The 14131-nt window shown below is 39.3% G+C and overlaps 2 protein-coding genes across 8 annotated transcripts in view; both read right to left on the reverse strand.

The window, feature by feature from the left end:
• The window catches only part of LOC144065638 (uncharacterized), a 179867-nt gene extending 174167 nt beyond the window's left edge, over positions 1 to 5700 (reverse strand). For all 4 annotated transcript variants that reach the window (XM_077588655.1, XM_077588656.1, XM_077588654.1 and 1 more), the window contains exon 1: positions 5631 to 5700. In XM_077588655.1, the coding sequence (XP_077444781.1) occupies positions 5631 to 5687 (57 nt within the window). In that variant the 5' untranslated portion in view covers positions 5688 to 5700. The remainder of the gene's footprint in view (positions 1 to 5630) is intronic.
• A 6756-nt stretch (positions 5701 to 12456) lies between these two features.
• Positions 12457 to 14131, reverse strand: part of tox3 (TOX high mobility group box family member 3) — a 98408-nt gene continuing 96733 nt past the window's right edge. For all 4 annotated transcript variants that reach the window (XM_077594811.1, XM_077594812.1, XM_077594810.1 and 1 more), the window contains 2 exons: positions 13936 to 14016; positions 12457 to 13838 (listed from right to left, as the gene is read on the reverse strand). In XM_077594811.1, coding sequence (XP_077450937.1) covers positions 13062 to 13838; positions 13936 to 14016 — 858 coding nt within the window. In that variant the 3' untranslated portion in view covers positions 12457 to 13061. The remainder of the gene's footprint in view (positions 13839 to 13935; positions 14017 to 14131) is intronic.

Below are 14131 nucleotides of genomic sequence, written 5' to 3' on the forward strand. Positions count from 1 at the left end.
CTGTTAAACTGTTCTGCGAGTAATCATCTTTTTTTACAAAAGGAGCAAACAGATGTATTGTGTGCAACTGTCCGGTGTTTGGTTTTGGTTTTTTTGTTTTGTGATTGGTTACCTTTCCGGTTTCTTTTTCAGTCATTCACTGTCTTATATGTCAAACACAACAGCAGCACTACTGATTATTCTCAACGCCATTTGCAGTGAAAGAAAGGGCAAGGGTCGTTTTCTCATTGCATGGTATTCAAACTCTTGATATGATAACCTTTATATTAGTCCCACCATGGGAGCATTGGTAAATGTGGACATAATCTAATAGATATCATCATATGTAGACGTTGCCATCACTGCTTCACATCTATGGTTGTAATTGGCTGACACAACAATAAAATATGAGCCATATAAAAGTAACATATAGGAAGCGAGCTAGTTGTCATAGAAAAGGTTGTAAAATGTCATGAGCTGCAGCATGTTCTAGCAATAACAAGAAGGTAGCATGGCAAAGAGCATGAATAATGTATTCACACACGCACACACACACAGCCACGGGCACATATTAATGGCAAAAACACACAAAACAAATCACATCAAATAAATGCTTGATTATAATGTATGAAATGTTTCTGATCAGTCAGCTGAAAAACTAATTTCATTTTCTCATTAGAGCTCTTGCCCCGGGCTCCTTCTCATGTCAATGTTTATTACTTGCAAAAATAGAAAATTAAAATCATCCTGCATGCTTACAATCGGAGCTGAAAGCAAAGGCTTGCTTTGCAATAGAGAAAGAGGAAAAATAGGTGAAAAGCGGGCAACAATTGAAGGAATGCATCTCTTTTTTCGTTTTCTTTTTTACAGGCAGTGGGTTTATAGCTGCTTTGACCTTTCCCTCTCGGGAGATTTGCTACCCGGCACTCATCCATCATCTTTATAATTCACTGTGAATTGTTTGCGCCAGGTGACCGACACCATTAATGTTTACCATTTCATCCTATATATTAGTGGCTTCTCGAGGGACCAGAGACAACCCAAACATATCATTATGTATTTTTCTGTATTAAGAATCAGACAATTGAAGGAACGCCCATTAATAGCATGCACTGCCCTACAACATAGTATACATTTCCACAAGGTTTTTATTTAAAGCATGTGACAAGACTCAATTTTACCCCGAGTTCTTACATCCCGCTGTTTTGGTTAGCCAAAGAGTTCAAATGCCTTTTCAAAAGTGTTTGATCATACACGCAATAACAACAATAATGTTCAGGGGAATACTATGTTTACAGAAAAACTGTGGATAAATCAGTTGTTGACTTTTAATCATTTAGGCGGTTAAAAAAATGAACTGGTAGAATTACTTAAACGTCACTGTATACAATCCTGTAGAAAAAATACCTAAGGCAATCACGTAAAAGAACATTTTAACCTTATTAAATACGATGGCAGTAATGCTCTCAGGTAAATAAAAAACTAAGTGAAATGTATCATCGCAAAGAAAAAAAGCAGAATGAATCATTACCCACCTGCCAACTTAGAATGACAGAAATATACTTAAATCTACTCACACTAGAAGAAATGTAAAATAGTAGTTCTTTAGGTGCGGTTCAACAGAGTTTTAAGTCTCAATGTCACGTGACGTGTGCTTTTCAAAACCACATCACAAGAACATGTGTCTTGACCTTTTCACTGGGAGCCTTTTTTCCATTTACGTTCTAACATGCTTTCCTTTGTGAGGACTTCTGTTCACATCATTGTAGGAAAGGTCAAATAGAGTGTCCGTCATCATCCCGCTAAATTAGCTAAATGCTGTCTCTAATTTTGCCACAACTGCATTTTTTCAATCTGGTGAGTAAAGCCAATGCAGGCAATTAAACCTTATCAGTCAAGACATTTCTTAAAGAAACTGATGACAGTTTGTTTTTCAGGTTCTGAGGATTAATGAATAATTTTATTCATTTTCTGAGCCGCTCGTCCTAACTCGGATTATGGGGGTGCTGGAGCCTGTACTAGCTAGGTATGGGCAGTAGGGAAGGTACACCCTGAATTAAAACTTTCTTAATAGAACTACACATTAAGAAACTAACCTTGATATCCATGAAAATTGAGAGTTTAGAGATCTAATCTGCTTGGTAAATATAGCTTTAAATCAAATGAAGCTGTGGATTTACAGTATTTTCCTTACCAAGATGTACATGGAAAATACTTTTAACAATCGTTCTTATTAATACAGCGTTAGGCTTAACATAATTTAGTCTTCAACGGGTACATTTTTGTTTTTACTGTGAGTCTTAGCCGTGGATAACTGATCATAGAAATTGTTCCAAATCGTTAAACTGAGAGACCACCAACTAGCAATCTTTCCTGGAGACTGCAAACTTCCGAATACGAAGTGAATCAGCTAAATGCTTTTTGTCTAAACTTTGAAAGTCATGTCAAAAAGCCACGTAGTAATAACAAACAAGAGGATATGTGGACTTCCAGGAGAGGAAGGCCAATCTAGGTGCATTGCATTAGACCCCTCAACTCCCCTTTGGCTAGCCCCTCTCTGCACCGAACAAAGAGAGGATTCAAACAATGGTTCACTCTGAAAGCTGAATGGATACTCGGGTCGAACACTATAACCCAACCCCCTTCAATTCCCATATGCTTTTGACAGAAACATACTTGTTCTTCCCAGTGAAAAACTAATGAAGGCGAGCTGGGCAATAAACTGATATTTAAAAAAAAAACATGGAGACTGAAGAGAATTACCAGATAAATTCTCTCTAATGGTGCATGAAAAGAGTCTTGTGTCCTCGACTGTACGACGTCCGGGGAAAGCACAGAGGCTTCGCAGTGCAGCTGTCCAATTTTACCCTCAAATCAAGTCGGTCATGTGCATCTTTCACTGTGTCGACTCGCAATTTGTTAGGCAAACATGCTAGTCAACAAATGTGTGCATATTTGCATGTCTCGAAAACAGGTTGGCAAACTAGTTAACACTTTTACATTCCCTCAAAAATGCAAATGTTGAGAGATGATGGAGCCAAGTCAAAGTAAGACATTTATGGTGGACTTGCATGCTAGTTAAAGTTGAAATACACTACTCACAAAAGGTAAAAAAAATTCCAGGGAAATAAATTTTACGTGCATCGGTTGGATCTTTTATTACTGATCGCCTATTTTGCTGTTTGTTGTTTTACCAAGGACTGATTGACAAATTCTCAACAGATGTCTGATCAGATTGACTGTGCAGTTTACATTTTGGCATCATGAGGTAAAAAATACCAAACAATTTATTGCAGCACCACCTTTGCCTGGCTTCAAAAAAGATATCCTTTGAGAGACTGGAGGAGTCACAGAAAGGAATAAAAATATTGTAAACTAAAGACCAGCTATTTTTTTGGTTTATTTCACCTACTTTCAGGGGCCAGGGGTCAGCCAGCCTTCGTTACTGTGATCACAGGGAGTGGATCTGAGTTTGTAAACATGAGTACTTAGCCATAATACTGCATCTAGTAAGTTTGCGAAGTCCCTCAGATATTATTTAAAAAGACAAAAAGATAATAATAATAACAAATGGCAACAATTCTAGTTACTCGTTGTAGTTGTATAAAGATGACGCTTCATTTTTTGGCTCAACTACTCCATCCTGGCACACAAATCTTAAATTATATGTCATTATAACAAGATAATGTAAAAGATGATTTCAGAAGCAGCACATTACTTTTTTTCTATGATGTATTCAAATGTGTGCATGTCTAGCGACATTGTAATACATTTTAATCAGTGTGGACCAAGCCTGAAGCCTGAATGCAATTGGGTTATGTTAAAAGAAATAACTTTACTTAGCAAGTTTAAAGTAAAAAAACTAAAATAAAATAAAAACTCTTTGGTACATTGTAAATTAATTTTACTATTTTTCTCAGTCTTGGGTTTCTCTCACTCGGATGGATACAAATACTACAACGACAGCATACATTACATAAATATGATTGTTAAATGTCACTTAATGTACAGTTTTCATGATTGTTTTCTTGCGGTAAAATACGAGCTCAATTTCATAGGCGAGTAAATTGCTTTTGAATGTACTGTGACAATTGCGTATGGAACACAATTGAATCCTTGCCTTGCACAGTTTTAACCCCTTTTAGCACGCCTCCTACGGCAAAACGGTAAATGTTTATAGTGCATATAGAGTAAATGAGTCATTATTGCTCATCTCTAACCTTTTCCTACCCCCACCACCTTTTGTTTTGCACCAGCTGTTATCATAGATTTCTTTTTTCTTGGTCTTTCTTTTTTTTTTTCTCGGTCAGCTGCGATTGCTGGGGGGCAAAACAGGAGCAGATGGTGTTTTGCTATGCATGAATGGAGCGTTGGAGGAGTTTGCCTTGAATAGGGGCAACTTTTCAATAGTGTCTACGCGCCACCTGCCTCTTGTGGCACGACACGGAAGAAAAAGAGAAACGCTCACCGGGCATCGTCCATATGTATTGATTATCACTGCGAGTGCTGGCGTAATGGCAAGTACGGCAGCCTTTGATGTAATTGGATGTGACATGGTGCGCTTTTGTGTAATCTATCACTGCTACTGCGCTTAATCAGTTGCGTTGCCATGGAAACGTGTTGGCCAAGTTAATAGCTTTTATGATTGCGAGTCCAAGTGAGCTGCATTAAAAGGGAAGGGATGATAAAGTATAAATGGAATGGAGGTGACTCACTAGTGGTGTACGATATTGCGAGAACTGTGATCGATAAAGTATCAAGTCGATACGGGATCAGTACAAGCAATAATGATATTGCTTCAATAGTTCATGTGGATATGGATGGAGATGAATTTTCACGTTGGGAAATTAGGACTTTTTATCACCTTATCGGCTTAAGTGTTGGTACTAGAGGTGTACAGTACTGATTTTTTTTACAGTATGTGGGATATAATATATATTATATAATGTGATGCTTGATAATTTTTTAGAATTGTAATTTATCACAATATGGGATGATTGGATGTTGGCAAGATGTCATCAAAATAAACAAATTGTACAAAACATTTGACCAGGTCTTACAGTCTTCATTAAGTCTACCACTTACCTTGAGTGCATAGTATCCAGATGTTCAAAAATGTTGCACGATTCAAACATTTCAGTTGATACAGGATCAGTACAACCAATAAGGATTTTGCTTCAATAATTAATGTGGATATGGATGGCCATGAATTTTCACGTTGGGAAATTGGCACTTTTTATCACTTGAAACTGACTCAAGTGTTGGTACTAAAGGGGTATGATACTGAAAGTTCTACTATATGTGGAATATAATGTATTTTATATATTATATAATGTGGTGCTTGATCATATTCATTTTTAAAATTATAATTTAGCAGAATGTGGGAGGATTGGATGTTGGATGTCATCAAAACAAACAAATTGTACAAAACATTTTGCCAGGTCTTACAGTCTTCATTCAGCCTAAAACATTCCGTCTTACCTTGTGTCCGTAGTCTTCAGATGTTTAACAATGTTGCACTATGCTAAGTAACTAACTAACCAAGAAATTTCCCAAATACGGGATGAAATTAAGTTCTAACCTAACCTAACCTATGCAAACATTTCACTATGCAGGACTAGAAATGGCAATGAAAGCTAAAATGATCTTACCTTAATCATGGGTGCTTCAGTATTGTATCCCAGACATATTCTGTCTGTTTTTTCCATTCTTGTCAATCTACCCTTGGAAAAATATTATCACAACATTTGAGGACACACAGCTCGGAATGTAAATGTTAAAAGCCAATTCTGACGTTTTTACTTACTTTGTTGTTGTTGTTGCGTTGATATAAACTGTCATTTCGACAGCATGACATTTCCAGTTTCACACCATCTTCAGTCTCCTTTAGGATACAAATTGCATCATTAGTTTAGTATGAGGACACTTTGCTAAAGTTAAAGAAATGGCTATGACTTTTCTTGAAAACCAGTCATTACTTAGTAGCGCTATGGTTTTTGTTTTTTTTTCTCCCTAATTGAATCAATTTGGTATACTTTGTAGAAATGTACCAGATCCAATCATGTGGTGAGAAATCGGCCAAATTGCATAATTTACAGAGGATAGGAATTGGGTAAAAAAAAAAAGAAGCTCATAACCTTCTTATGTTGGATAGCTTTGTTCTAACTGGGGAAAACAAGACATTTGGATATGCTATTTTAATAGATCCAGACCTAAACGGGACCAAATCATTGCCCTCTGTTGTTTATCATGACCGATGCATTCAACGTCGTTTGTTTTTGTAGCTTACAACAGGGACACTGAAATTTCCAAATTGAGGAAGAACATGAACAGCACAGCCACATTTCGTGGTCTTTATTGCGTCTGTTAATGGTGAACTTTTCTGAGGAAAGAGGGGCTATTTGCCCACATTAACAGCTGGACGAAGCATATTAAAGCACTATCAATCACTGCTCCGTTCCCACGTGGCGGCTTTGCTCTGCATTAAACCGACAAGAATACAACATATGAATTGCTCCACTGGCTGGTGACAACATGGCCAACACCATGCAACATCATCTGATCTTAGATTTGTGCTTCCAGATATTGCGATGGTTCTCTATCAATTTGTCCAGCTACTGTCCTTCACTCTTATTCCCAATAAATAATTGCTTTCAACTGTAGTTATAAGTTATGTATGGGATATAGACACCATCCCCCCACCCTCATGGCAGATTTTGACAGAATAGGGTCTTTCATTATAGGCAATACAATCACAGGATGACCTAATTGTACACCCGCCCCACACACACACACTTAAAGTGGGAGTGCAGAGTCAGATGTGCAGGCAAAGGGATTTTCTATTTTAATGATTTATTTGACTCCTTTGTCACTTTTCTGTCGGTCGCACAAAAACAATGCTTGCCACAAAAGCCCTGCTGACACTGACCATCTGACCACCAGGCACACACACCCACCTGCCGCCTTGCTTGCTCACATAGAAACTTCATCAGAGCACTGCTAACTCAGCATTTAGTTTTTTTTTGGTTGGGATGGGGGTGCAAAAGCTGACTGACTCCAAAGCACTTCATGAATTATGGGCTTCATTAATGAGACTATTGAACTCGAAATTGAGTAGATGATGACAGAGGGTCAAAATCGGATAAGGTGTTTGAGCAGGTATTTGGGTGGAGTTAAAGAGAACACCTAAATTGACATGTTGATGGCAAATACGTCCCCATTTAAATTGTATCCTATGGGCGAGGGATACCCTGAATTGGTGACCAGCCAATCGCAGAGCACAGGTTGATGGACAGCCAATCATAGCAGGGGGCAATTTAGAGTGTTCAACCAGCCTAGCATGTATGTTTTTGGGTTCTGGGAGGTAGCCGGAGTACTTAGAGAAAACCCACGCAAGCCCAGGAAGAACACGCAAACTCCACACAGTGAAGACCAATCTGGGATCAAACACGCTAATCACTCACCAACCTGTCTGCTGCCAAATAATCAATTTTTCCACCCCCCCCCCAAAAAAAAAAAAAAAAAATCAAGTTGTTAAACAATCTTGAGGGTTGATATTTATTCTTACTTTGAGTGTTAGAAGTAGTAATATATCAAAGCTAATAATAATAATAATAATCGGACATAGGCCCTATCGTCATCATCAACAACAAAAGCCTAATTGTCATCACACCCAGAAACTGCGTATGACGAAATTGGTAGTGCTTCTCCATAAGGTGCGTTTTCTCGGCAAAAAACCCAAATAAGTGATAGTTTCGGACTCGTAATTTGGCATTCTGCCGTTATGGATACATCGCATCATCCCCCCGAGCGGATCACTTAACTCTCACTGTCTTTCACTTACCTTCAGTCAGCCAGTAGGAGGCAGATCACCGCCCAAACGTCTTTTCATATTACCTCACCCCGAAGTTATTACACAGAAGGGATTGTGTGTTGTGTTACCGCAAGTTTAGAGTTCTGATGGATATGGGGAAAAAAACTGTCCTTAAGCCTATTTGTCCGTACTTTGTGGGACCCATAGCGTCTGCCAGACGGCCACAGCTGGAGCAGATTGTGACCAGGGTGGTATGGGTCCCCGATGATAATGTATGGTCGATGTAAAAACAGTTCATTTTTAGAGCAAATCAGGTTTGTCTATCACCGTCAATGGCAGCCAATGAGTTAACACACATTTAAATATGACTGACTAATCCAGAACAGAGCAATATTTTAATTTTAATTAGTCTTACAAGTCACCGCTCCAATTAGACTGAATAAATTTGGAAGTTATTTTTCTCAGACCCTTTTAAATAACAAACAAGTACGTGACCACTATGAATTTACTGGTTACATTTATTTGTAATATTTACGCATGTGATTCAGGCAACGAGAAGGGGTGAGTTGTTCCGTAACTAAATGGTTTGTGTTGAAACAGAGCAGTAACCTTATGATTGGGGCGGCTGTGAGATATTTGTCCACGCACTGACCAGTTCAGCTCTGAGGACTTCCAGGCGCAGAGAGGAGCTCTTCCATGCATTATTTATGGAGCCTCGGCTGTGAATCCGTTCGGAATAATAATAACAGCTATTTCCCAGAGGCTCATTATTGTGTGTTTTTTAAAAGCATGTGTTCGGTCGCCATGGACACCGTGGTTCTCTCTCTCTCTGTTTCTCTGTCTATTTCTCACTCACTTACTCTCGTTCGCGCTCTCTCGATACGACATTGCCATTCAACTCACGTGCCCGGGCTCTTAATTTTCATCACGTCATAAGGATTTTTTTTTTATTTTTTTTTTACTCGGCGAATGAAATTAGCCTTTTTATTTGATTTTTTTCTCCCCCCGAACACACAGACACTAACAGGAAAACAAATTAGAAACGTTTTGAAGTCAGACTCAATTGACTATGCTGATTTGTAAGTTGAAATCCTCTCAGTTGCCTTTGGAAGGAGTAAAAAGAAAATAGGGAAAAAGCCCTTTCTGGGCAGCCTATTGTGAAGATATGATAATTATTGTTTGCCAAGATCCCTGATGCTAACCCCCCCTCTTCCTCTTTTCCAACCTTGGGGACATGTTGGAAATGATGCTATTCTGATGGTAGGGTGAAAGGGGGGTGCTGTTATTATGATGATGAAGACAACTAGCAGTTACATGCTGACCTTGTACAGGAACAAACACAAAGGACAAAAACCTTCAGGTCATCAGATTTCTTCATACAAACAGAGTAGAGCACATCAGATTTCTTCATACAAACAGAGTAGAGCAGAATGTTGGCCAAGTGCTCAGCATTCCAAAAAAACGTGCATGTTTGGTTGTTTGAAGACTAAAAAAAAGGAGTGCAAACTCCAAATGCACCCCTCTCGATCATTGTGAGGATAAGCCATATAGATGAATGAAACAAAACATGCAATCGAGTGCACCTCTTAATTACTATCGGCTTTAATCAATGCACTGATGGCTGATGATCACGTGCGTGTAAAAGATGATTTGTTATAAATCCACAATTTGCCAAGTGTTGTGGCCATTGGGATCTGCGCTTTCTTTTGCAAAGCGTTTATTTGCGATTTTTCCAACATTTTTCTTTCACATTCAACGACAAAAAGCAGATTATACTTACACACGTGAGTCCATAGGCACGAATACGCCACTCAGGTGAAATCAGAAGATAATCTTGGAATTCTACATCACTAGAAAATATTTATTTATTTGGCAACTTATCGCCTACTGCTGGCCTGGAATGCACATTGCAGTGTTGTGCATAAACGGGACTGAGTTGATTATTATTTTTTTAATTCTACTAATGCAAGGAAAGACGAGTAAAAAAACGTTTCTAGATTAGTTGAAAATGTGGGTGGGTTGATGCCATATTTATTATTCTTAGTATTATTGTTATTAACATTATTATTATTATTATTATTAGTATTATTGCTATTATCATTATTATTATTATTATATTATTGTCATTGTTATTATTGTTACTATTATTATTATTATTGTCATTGTTATTATTATTATCATTATTATTAATATTAATATTATTTTTATTATTATTGTTGTTATTATTATTAATAATAATGTACAGTTTTCCTTTATTTTGTAAATGTGTCATAATGTAAACACTGGTATTTCCTTGAAATCCAAAAGTTGATTCCTAGCGGCAGCAACATAAAATATACATTTCTTTGAAATCAAATATATTTATCACTAACATTTGAAAACGGATTGAAAAAAAGACGTCTTGGCTTCATTCACTTTCATCAGTGTGTTTATTTTCAGTAGCTAACAAGATAGAAGACAACTCCTGAAACAAAAGGGACCCTTTCCAATAAATATTTGTGATTGATAGTTTAATTCTGAACACACAGAAATATATAATACTTCATACAAAAAAATATGGCTACTGTTAGATGCGATGGAATGTTTCTGGATTCGTTCTTGACTTGTCTACTTGTAGGGCAAAGCGAAGGAAGTAAGAAAAAACTGATTGTTGCTAATTTGTAACTCATAAAAAAAGTAGAAAAAGAGCAGGACATGTATGATGTGACATAGCAATCCATGGGTCATTTGAACAAATGTTTTCATTAAAGCCTCACATATTAAAACTTTACAACAAGTGATATGAAAAATGTACAACATTTTCTTGTTTTTTTATGTTTGTAACTTACATTAGGGTTTACTGTACAACTGGAAAAAATACCTCCAATGCCTTTTTTTAATTTTTTTTTTAATTACTTTGCATTTGGCTTTGGCAGTGCAGCAGAAAACTGTCTCTGCTTTATTTGTACTATTCATTTATTTGTCATTTTCTTTTTCACATTAAAAATACATAACTTCTCTCCAAAGTGTCTGCCTTTGGAAAAATGATCAGAAAATATTCCCTTTTACAAGGAAAAAAAACACATTTTTTTTAAGTGTTGTGAAATGTCAAAACGGAGGACATTATGAGCGAAGGGGGCCGGGGAGGGGCGTTAACAGCCCTGCCTCTACACAAACATATACAGCAGATAACATCTACACTTGGACAACAATGTGACAGAAACATGATCTTTCAGGTCAACTTTTAACCAGTCCAACCATTCGCCACTTCACGCAAGGTGCGTCCCTTTCGTTTGTCCGGTTGTCATCGCCTGTGGTCTTCATAAATAAAGCTTTAGCGTTTAAATAAAACAGTGACAGACACATGGCGTACACGCGGACAATTAAAAGATGTCCCAAACAAACGATTACAGAAACTCCCACTATTACGAACAGCTCATCTCATCAGGCAAATTTGAGAAATTTGAAGACTTCCATGTAGAGAATAAAGAACTACGGGTCTACTGGAAGAGGTGCGGTGACACTAAGAGCAAAAAGATAAGGGCCGTTTCTCATTACTCATGTATGAGTATGAACTTGAGTTCTTGGGAAGTAGTTTATGATCATGTACACAAAAAGTTCAGACAGTGCAAGAATAGGAGAATGCTTTGCATGAGTATTGGGAAATAAATGGGTAATAGGGGGCGACACCACAGTCTGTCTACAACCGATGCTCAAGTGACGATTTCTTCGGTCCCACGGAATGGCGAAGGGGCGAGAAGAATTTGACGTAATGGAACAGTATTCTGAAAATGTTTCATGATCCCTCAAGATCATGAGAACACACACACGGACGAGAACACATTGAGAAATGGCCAAGGTATCCATTTGCTAAGATAGCATGATAATGACATTTTGTGTGATACAGACAGAGCCTGAAGTTTCAGCTATTTTTAACCGTTAAAAGAAAAGAAAAAAATACCTATGTTGAGGAAAAAGGGAACATTTGGTTAATTTCCCAAGATCATATTTTCTACTCTGATGTTGGAGAATCCCAAACAAAAAAAACCTGACTGATTACAGATGATAAAAAATAAGTTGATGCCTCTTTTCCTCATTAGTTATGTCAAAGGCCAAATTATTTTTATTAGATATCATTAACCCTAGAATGGTAACCCTGTATTTCAGGGCTTACCTTTCACGAGAGAAGCGTGGTCACCGGGGAAAAATGGGTCCTAAGCAAGACGGTGCAATGAAGGGTACCAGTTTTTCCCCCGGTAACCATGGTAACCCTCTATTTCAGAAGCGTGAAAGGCGTGAACGGATGTTTCGTCGAAAGACGTTTGGTCCCCGGACGTTTGGTCGACTGGACGTTTGGTCGACCGGACGTTTGGTCGACCGGACGTTTGGTAGAACGGACGTTTGTTCGCCGGGTTCGCTCGCTGTCAAATTATGTTTACTGTTGATATTTTGATATTAGATATTTAGATATTAAACTCACTGTCTCTCTCCCTCATGATTATAATTTTGAGAGTTGGTTTCAACAGTAACAACCCGGCGACCAAACATCCATTCTACCGAACGTCCGTTCTACCAAACGTCCGTTCTACCAAACGTCCGTTCTACCAAACGTCCGTTCGACCAAACGTCCGGTCGACCAAACGTCCGGTCGACCAAACGTCCGGGGACCAAACGTCTTTCGAGGAAACGTCCAAGTACCGTGAAAGGTAACCCCTGAAATAGAGGGTTACCATTCTCGGGTTAAAAGAGCAATAAGTAAGGCTGGTGGCCAAATATGGTCCTGCAACCATAATTAAAATATTGTCCCCTACCCCGTTTGGCTGATTAGCGAGATAAGTACTTCATAATCGAGAATCAAGCTGCATTATTATTCCAATTTTTAGTTCAATCACAAGCTAAAATATGCAAATCTTACATATGGCTCCTTTAATGCACTATATTGTGTGTTTTAAATTGTGAGATTATTACACTAATGAGTGTGAACATGCTAAGATCAGGTACATGTAGTAATATTTGAAAAAAACACGGAATACAATTACCGTTCAGGCTTCTGTCACGTTACTCGTTCGTAAATTTGGGAGTGTCTGTAAACGCTGCTGTAGCTTGGACGATACCCCCGTCGACCCCTCGTGGCCTCCCATTTACAAGTGAGAGCCTATCCGTCTATAACAATGGACACCGGTTCTTCTTCGTATATAACATTCTAAAATGTGACACACTTCTTAAGTGCAACGCTGAAAAGCAACCTGGACTGATGCTTTTATTCTAAATGTCCTTGGAGGATTTTGGCTTAGAAAATGCTGACTTGGGAAAGGACCTGGGCATGGGCTTGGATCTGGGAGGGGTGTTGCGGTGGCGGCTGCGGAGGGTTCTGCTGCTGGGGGGCTGGTTGCGGGCTGCCGAGCGACGCCGAGCCCACCGAATGAGGCGTGCCGGGTGAGTGCTGCGGCGGGGAACACTGGGACTGGTGTTGTTGGAGGTGTTGCATCTGCTGCTGATGCATTTGCTGCTGCATTTGCATGTGCTGCATTTGCAAGTGCTGCTGCTGCTGCTGCTGTTGCTGTTGCTGCTGTTGGTGCATGTGGTGCTGTTGGAGCTGCTGCTGGAGATGGTGTTGGAAGTGCTGATGCTGCATCTGCTGCTGGATCTGCTGGTGGTGCATTTGCTGCTGCTGCATCTGATGGTGTTGGAGGTGCTGTTGCATTTGCTGCTGCATGCTATGCTGCTGTTGCTGCTGCTGCATGGGCGGGCTCATTTGCGAGCCGGCTCCAGAATGCGCCATGGTCCCGCCGGACCCCATCTGGCCCAGCATTTGCGGCATCACCGGGGACATGTTCTGGTGGGACACCGTGACCGAGGTGACGATTGGACTGCCTCCGAGTCTCATTTGCAGAGGCTTGGGCGCGATGGCTCTGGGTATGGCCTGCTGGAGGGCTTGGGAGGACGAGGGCATGGCTGGGTGCTGATTGAGTGGGGAAGGCAGCACCAGGCCTGGAGAGAGGCTGGTAGAAGCCAGGGTCTGCTGTACAGAGCGGATTGTCTGTGCTTCAGCAGATTCCGCCGCAGCCTGAACACAAAAAAATTCAATTTAATAAAAGAAACAGATCAATCATCTGAGTGTCACAATACAATATTTGTTTCGGATTAAGAAAGCAATAGTTTACCTTGGATACCAGGCTAGCACGATATGCAGCCAAAGCCTTTAAGTATTCTTTTTTGGCAGCTTCTGTTTTGCTTTTGTACACCTGCAATATTACGCAAGAGAATAGATCAATGAGTGAACAGACTTTAATGTCACATAATAAACTAAAGATAGAAAATCTGGAGAGTCAAGACATTTGCGTTCGCCATCTATGCTAG

The sequence above is a fragment of the Stigmatopora argus genome, chromosome 2 (assembly GCF_051989625.1).
Source record: "Stigmatopora argus isolate UIUO_Sarg chromosome 2, RoL_Sarg_1.0, whole genome shotgun sequence".
In the NCBI taxonomy this organism is placed as follows: domain Eukaryota; kingdom Metazoa; phylum Chordata; class Actinopteri; order Syngnathiformes; family Syngnathidae; genus Stigmatopora; species Stigmatopora argus.